The sequence below is a fragment of the Alosa sapidissima genome, chromosome 23, assembly GCF_018492685.1.
Source record: "Alosa sapidissima isolate fAloSap1 chromosome 23, fAloSap1.pri, whole genome shotgun sequence".
Lineage (NCBI taxonomy): Eukaryota > Metazoa > Chordata > Actinopteri > Clupeiformes > Clupeidae > Alosa > Alosa sapidissima.
The window spans coordinates 29,283,175-29,290,674 of record NC_055979.1 but is presented as its reverse complement, the minus strand read 5'-3'; the positions used below and the strand labels follow the sequence as shown (position 1 = coordinate 29,290,674).

Here is a 7,500-nt window from a genome sequence, read left to right as displayed (position 1 = left end):
TGGCGTCTATATTATGGTAATAACTATGATATAATTTTGTAACAACTGTAATAACACCTAATAGTAATTAATAAGTGTGTGTTTGTGTGTGTAAAAATAATTGCAAATGTTATTTAGGCTAGCTTACTAGGCTAGATATTAGTTGTAAACTCTACGCTAGATATACTTTGTATCTTTATTCATATATGCATATATTTAATGTCTGCAATGCATTGTTATATTTATCTAAAACTATATTGCTAATAAATAATAATAAATGCCACAAGTAATCTCACTACAGTGTGTAGTCTTTATTAATAAATGGCACAAGTAATCTCACTACAGTGTGTAGTCTTTATTAATAAATGCCACAAGTAATCTCACTAAAGTGTGTAGTCTTTATTAATAAATGGCACAAGTAATCTCACTAAAGTGTGTAGTCTTTATTAATAAATGCCACAAGTAATCTCACTACAGTGTGTAGTCTTTATTAGGACAAGCACAGAATCAGGGCAAGACAGCAACACTAACTGTAGGCTCCATATGTAGAACTGGCCCTCGTCCTGCCTAGCTCATGGCCATGTGCCCCCTGGAAACAAGGCAGAGGCGCCAGGTGATAAATAAGAGTCTTTGGTGACAAATATACAAACATAACTTAAGATAAATACATGAACTTAAATATCCAGATTAATAATAACGATACAAATAACAATAATAATAATAATAATATAGTCCATAAAGAGCGCACAGGCACTCGTTTGGACACCCGGATTCCCCAACATAGGGTGGACCTCTACATGTTTTGTTTTTTTCTAATACATGTATACACAGCCTTATTAAACCATCATGAACAGTACAACTCAAGTTTCAACAGCATTCAGAAGTTCGTTCACATCCTTAACATGAACACCATTTGCCCACTTTAAAGTGCATCTCCTGGGGGTTAATTTCTTTATCTCATAAACACCCAATCTGACCTTACATTTTAAGTTGGTATAAACTTTTGCCCTTACACACACTCACTCTCTCTCTCTCTCTCTCTCTCTCTCTCTCTCTCACACACACACACACACACACACATACAGTACAAGCACATGGGACAGAATATAATCTCCCAATTACGTCACGTACAAAGTACACATTCCTATATTACAATTCAGCTAATAACACCAGGAAAGTGGGAGGTGATTTCTCCTGATAAACTAAGCGAGGGGGGGGGGGGGGGGGGGGGGGGTCCTATTGGGGTAAAGGTCTCATGTTTGTAAGCAGCCATGACGCCATATACACTTCTAACACAGGCAGCACTCTAGCAACACACATACACTCTCTTCCTTACTGAAACATACACACACACACACACACACATCTGCAGTCACATGGGGCGGGCGTTTCTTCAGAGCCGTGGCCCAAAGGAGCACAGATCCACCAGGTTTCTCAGCGTTTCAACAAAAGCAGTTTAATAATCAGGAGTCGTCACGAGACAATGATTACGATCCATTACAGGCACTGAAGACCATGTGGGCTCCAAGAGGAGGAGGAGGAGAGAGGCTTCCAACAGATCATCCTCCCCACCATCCGTAAAGGGCAAAGGTGACCGATAGCTGCCCAGCCCTGTGCCCCCCCCCCCCTCCTTCCTGGACCACCTTTGAGAGCCGATCCCACACTCATCAGCCCACCATTGAGAAATTGGATTACAGAAACTCAAAGATCAACATTGACCAGATAGAGAGACTAAGAAAAGCTAGGACGGAAAAAAAGAGAGTATATCAAGGCATGATGTAAACACCACAAAACAAAACAACAAAACAAAATTTTAAAGGACAAATTATTAATAATCACATGTCAAGTATAACCAGGTGATTTTGGTGATTTGATAATCTAATCAACATTTTTTTGGTGATTAGAAAGGCAGGTTTTTCGGTGCGAGCTGTGCGAATCAGCTTTCGAGTGAGCAAGCGAGTGAGCGAGATGCTGGAACAGGCTAAAAGCGGTTCTAATTACCCATTGCATTCCACGGTTCTATTTTCCCTCTTACCTCAAATTGATGCTGGCTTTAGAACCCGGCATAACAACGACGGTTACGTATTCAAGAAGGAGAAACATGGGAACATGGGGATTAAGCTGCTGGCCTCCATACCCATGAAAGTGGTGTGTGTGTGTGTGTGTGTGTGTGTGTGTGTGTGTGTTGGAGAGAAGTGGGGTGGGAAGGTGGTGAATTGCAACAACTATTTTAATCTCTTGGTGATGAAAACAGGGAGCAGCTAATACTGTACTCCCAGCGGAGGGGGTCCACCATGCAGTGAGGCTGTGAAACGGCTTTGATTTCGTGGGGGCCATGGCTGAGCGTGGCTGACTGTGCCTAAGTGTCTGAAACAGTGGGAGACGTCGGTGTATTTTTAGTCAAACACATCCACCCACGGATTCAGACATACTTATTACCGTCGTGGAAAAATATGAAACTCTAAGTATACCCAGCGTACAACATGTATGGATGGAATATATATATATACACATTACGTACATATACGTAGGAATGTCGCCTACGGATTTAAAACTGGCTCCTGAAATTTTGGTCAAACTATAATCTTTAATTTCGCGGGAAGGCAAAAAAATAACAGCTACAAGTGAAGTGTAAAGGCCTGGGCAGAAATGGGTGACACTGCGAGAGTGTTCAAATGCAGACTTAGAATAGATATAATTACTCTGTATTAAAGAGAACTTACTCTCTAGAGCATAAGTGTGTGTGTGTGCGTGTGTGTGTGTGAGAGAGGGATGTCACAGATTGAGCTTTTCAAATGTTGTCATAAATTGTTGTGATTTGCTTGTTTGCTTACATGTGTGCCAATGTGTGTGTGTGTGTGTGTGTGTGTGTGTGTGTGTGTGCATGTGTGTGTGTGTGTGTGTGTGTGTGTGTGTGCATGTGTGTGTCTGTGTGTGTGTGTGTGCGTGTGTGTGTGTGTGTGTGTGTGTCTATGAACAGAGGATTGTGGGGATCCCACAGGCCAGTGAATTCCATGTGGCACTAAGATTAAGTCCCATTAATAGCTGCATTAAAGTCATGATTTCTGAGTCAAGCTGAGTTGCTGGGGGCTAATATATTTTGCTTTTAGTCCAACAAGGAACTAAACCAAGCTGCATTAACACTGCTGGTATTATTCCCACTAAATACTGTTCTCTAGATACAAAGGCAATGGATACAAATGAAAGATAAATAAAATAAAATAAAATAAAATAAAATATAAAATAAAATAAATAAAATGGAAACATTAACAACTGAAGACTGACTACAGTCCACTCTCAGTGGCAGCCATTTGTGGAATGTGTGTGTGTGTGTGTGTGCGTGTGTGTGTGTGTGTGTGTATGTTTGTGTGTGTGAGAGAGAGCTGGGTGGTCTGAATCTCCTGTGTGGTGCCAGTGACTGTGAGAGGTGTCTACCTGGGAAGGGTGAGTGGGTTCAGAGCATCTCAGAAGCTCTGCGCTCACCCCAGTACTGACCCCCCCCCCCCCCCCCCCGACACACACACACACACACACACACATACACACACACACCGCCTTCCGACTCCCAATCTCCACATGAAAGAGCTGTCTGTTTGCCCAGCGGAGTAGAAGCTGACAGGCATCAGGGGCCATGGGTGAGTCCAGCCAGGACGGTTTGGCATCACAAGGTCCAGTGAGAAACGTTGGAGGTTAAGAAGCCTTTAAACTCATCTTAACAGGATTAAGGCATCAATTTGAAGCACCTCGGCCTTTTGAGAAGGGTGTGTGTGGGGTGAATGAGTGTGTGTGTGTGTGTGTGTGTGTGTGTGTGAGGTTGGGGAAGGGTCGGTGCAGTGCATGTCCAGCCATGTCACTCTTCATTGGTCCCTGTTGAAGGAACTGTAAGTCAACTGTGACCGTTCAAAAGGCACTGAGAATTCCTCGTAGAAGATGGACGCATTAACTTGAGCGTGTGTGTGGAGGGAGGGGGGGGGGTAACATGTGGACTACATCAGCCTCTAAAGCAAAATGCTTTTCTGCGATACGAAATAGATTCTTTTAAAAAATAACAACAACAACACCAGCTATAGATAAGGATTAAGATGGTTTTCATGTCTTGGTAGATGTCCTGGTTTTGAGGGCCGTCGTCATGGTAACTCATCCGTAGCTGTGTGGGCTCCGTGGGTTGACGGGGGAGGAGTCGTCACGGCCGGTCTGGCCAATCAGCTGGTAGAGGCGGTGGCTGAGGTTCTGCACCTGGCACGTGCCCAGAACGCAGCCGACGCGCATCAGCTGCGGGTGACCATGGTGTGGGTGGTTGGCATGGCGACGACCTCGCCGCTTGGGTTCGGCGTCCTCTCTGGCCGACAGAAGAGGGGCGTTGGTAGCGGCGGTGGCGATGCCGGTCTGGGGGAGCGGGGCTGGCCGCACTAGTAGGGTCCTCCAGAGGACGGTGCGGCCTGTGGCCAGGGAGCGGCCGGCATCGCTCGAGCCAGCAGGAGCAGAAGCAGGAGCAGAAGTGGGCACATTCCCGAAGAGCGGCTTGTTGCCCTCCAGTGCCTGGGGTCGAGCCAGAAGGACACTCAAGCTGAGGAGAGAGCAGAGGAGAGAGGGGAGACGTGAGCGCTTTCCACAGCAACTACTTCCTGTTAGTGACTATCAGCTTCCTGTGGCATACAGTAGGTTTTGGGTGAATTGATGGAGTTTATCTTGACATTTAGTGTTAATATCACTGTTCTAATATCATCTGCGTACATTAAGGTCTGATGCTAACAGACGAAATAAATAACTTCCCGTGATTAAAGGTACAGTATGTAAGGGATAATGTATTGTCCGCCGGTAATTATCAGTAAATAAGTCCCGACAGGGAGAACAGAACAGCAACAGTTTTGCTTCGACCTGAAGGGACTTATTTTCTGATAATTTCCGGCGGACAATACATTATCCCACTTATTACACGGCTACTTACCAAAACGAGAAAAGAAACCTAACACAATGAATCTTTAAAAATTATTTTGCTACCGTTTCGTGTCTTCCGCTGACAAAATAAATAGTTTGCCACACAGTTTCAGGTGTTGCGTGGCAACGTCTTACTAGCTTTCCCTTTCAATGAAATTCCATTGCAATAAGCGAACGGACGTCTTGCGGAGGGATATAAAAGACGTTAATCAACCCGTTGCCATTGACAGCGGTGATTATATACTTTGCCGGTGATTTATGTAGATTTAACATAGGCCGAACGTTGGGAAGGCCCATTCATGTGAATGGAACTTTCTGCAGCACTCTGAAGAGCCGTGTAATAAGTGTAACATAAACAGTTTCGGCTAAAACATCATCAGACATTCTTCCATCACACAAAGCGCCTCTACTGTCACCTAAACTCACGTAAATCCCCCAAACCTGTAACTTCAGATTTCTTATCTACACGTGATGTGATCTGCACCTTTCCCCCCATGTACACCTGATGTGGGTCAGCGTCCACCCTGCCTGACCCCAGTCACGTCAGCGGTGATATTACACAGCATCTGTCTCCTTGGTCATCTGCCACTTAGTCACGCTCTCATGTGCCATGTATAACCCACGTTGTCAACGACAACATTGCTGCTGCAGATCAAGAGAAGCACAAGCCAAGCTCATGCAAAGTCAACTGGCCTGGATGGCATTCCAAAAACAACCAAGACCGACTGCAATGGCCATCTGTAGATAGACCCAAACAAACAAGTGTAGTGTTAGGCTGTTCCCTCAAATCTGTGAAGCATAAAACCGCTGTGTGGGGAAAAAACAGCTTTGCTTGTTCTCTCATTGCTGGTTTCAATTGCATTCCAAAGTTCAGTTTCACATCAAAATATCCACGAGGAGGCCTTTTACATCAACCCCATTTAGAAGATGAATGGGTCAGACGCCGCTCTATTGTACAGTACACACCGACTAACATCAGCATCCATTTCCCGCAACTGCTGCATAGCTGACTGGATGATGTTTATGATGTAGCCATGATGTTCCCGGCACAGCAAGACAAACACAGGGGCATTTAGGCTCTTAGCCATGGTCAGCTCACACACACACACACTCAAAGGAGTGGACAAAGATAGAGACGGAGAGGTCAGTAAACACTCAGCTCTGTCCTGGACGACATGCGCCGGAGCACTGCCACCAGGCCATCTGCTACTGTTTAAACAGCGCTGACGCCACTTCACCTTGACCGTGTGGATGCACTTGAGTCCCACTGTGTGTAGGTCCAAGTGTGTGTGTGCATTGTGTGTGTGGGAGGACCAGCCGTGGGCTGGTTGTATGTGCGTGTTTGTGTGTGTGTTTTGCAACCATGTGTGTTTGCTCAAAAGCTTCCAAGAATCCTACACTCTTGCCATAGCTTTGGAAAGCGACTGGAAAGGAGTCCTTTAGCTATCTCTAGAATGTTCCATATAGCTGCTCTGGCCCATTCCACTTAACCAATAACCTGTTGGTCTTAGCCCTTAGGCACAGACGGGATAATTGCATGTGGAAAATGTTAGCGCCAAGGCCATGTTAGCGCCAAGGTCAGAGCGCTAGGCTAATCGCTGGCAAGAGGAATAGCACCCGCAGAGCAGTGCCTCTGACAAAAGGTCACCTCTCACGTGAGACCGTTTGTGCAGACAGATTAAAGAAATTAAAGACATCTTGTTTGTTCTCTTTGTTATAATTATTTGTTGTTTGTTCCCAAGCTCAAATTAATGCCCAGGAATGATCATGCTCGTGCATATGAGCAGAACGGTTCTTTCCCGTTCTACAATCTCCACTTGAGCAGAACGGTGCAGAGGTGGGTGTGCTGGACGTACGTTCCCACAGTGAAGTGACACAGGGATGGGAGGAAGTGACACGGGGATGGGAGGAAGTGGCAGGGGGATGGGTGGAAGAGGAGGTTATGATAAGAGGCTCCAAAGAGATGACCGGCTCCAGGACTGGCTCTCCCTCTCCATCTCTCTTTCACCCTTTTACACTCTTTCTCTCACTATCTCCTTCTCTTTCTTTCACTCCTTCACTGTCCTCCCCTCTTTTCAATCTCTCTATCTCTCACTTCCATGGCTCTTCCCATCTCTCTCTCTCCCTCTCTTTCTCTGCCCTGGGCAGGGTTGTGCTCTCCAAGCCCAGACTCAGAAGGCCAAAGCTCAGCAAAATTGATTGTGTTTTGGGACTCAAACACATGTCTCTTCCAGGCTGAATTCCCCTACACTCCCGAGGTCCCAGCAAACAAGACTTAGTGTCCACCAGACGGTGGTGGTTAGACGTAATGACTAAAACTCAACATTATTTCACATGAAAAATGCATGGTCAGGTGTTTCCAACCTCTTAATCAAAACAGCTCTCCTGTCATGTTCATACATCATTCACACACACACACACTCTCTAGAGTTCTTGTATGTATGTCTTGTGATGTCTGGAATTTGCGTATTGAGAACCTATTTCTAGTCTCTCTTCTGTTGCCGTATTCTCTCACATATAGACATAATTGCACAATAACTCTCGCCTGGGAATACCCATACCAGCCTTTGGCAAATTAAGGAT

General features: G+C 45.4%; 1 protein-coding gene across 2 annotated transcripts in view; it reads right to left on the bottom strand.

The window, feature by feature from the left end:
• Positions 1-407: 407 nt before the first annotated feature.
• The window catches only part of adm2a (adrenomedullin 2a), a 19,796-nt gene continuing 12,703 nt past the window's right edge, over positions 408-7,500 (bottom strand). For both annotated transcript variants that reach the window (XM_042080891.1, XM_042080890.1), the window contains one exon: positions 408-4,546. In XM_042080891.1, coding sequence (XP_041936825.1) covers positions 4,117-4,546 — 430 coding nt within the window. In that variant the 3' untranslated portion in view covers positions 408-4,116. The remainder of the gene's footprint in view (positions 4,547-7,500) is intronic.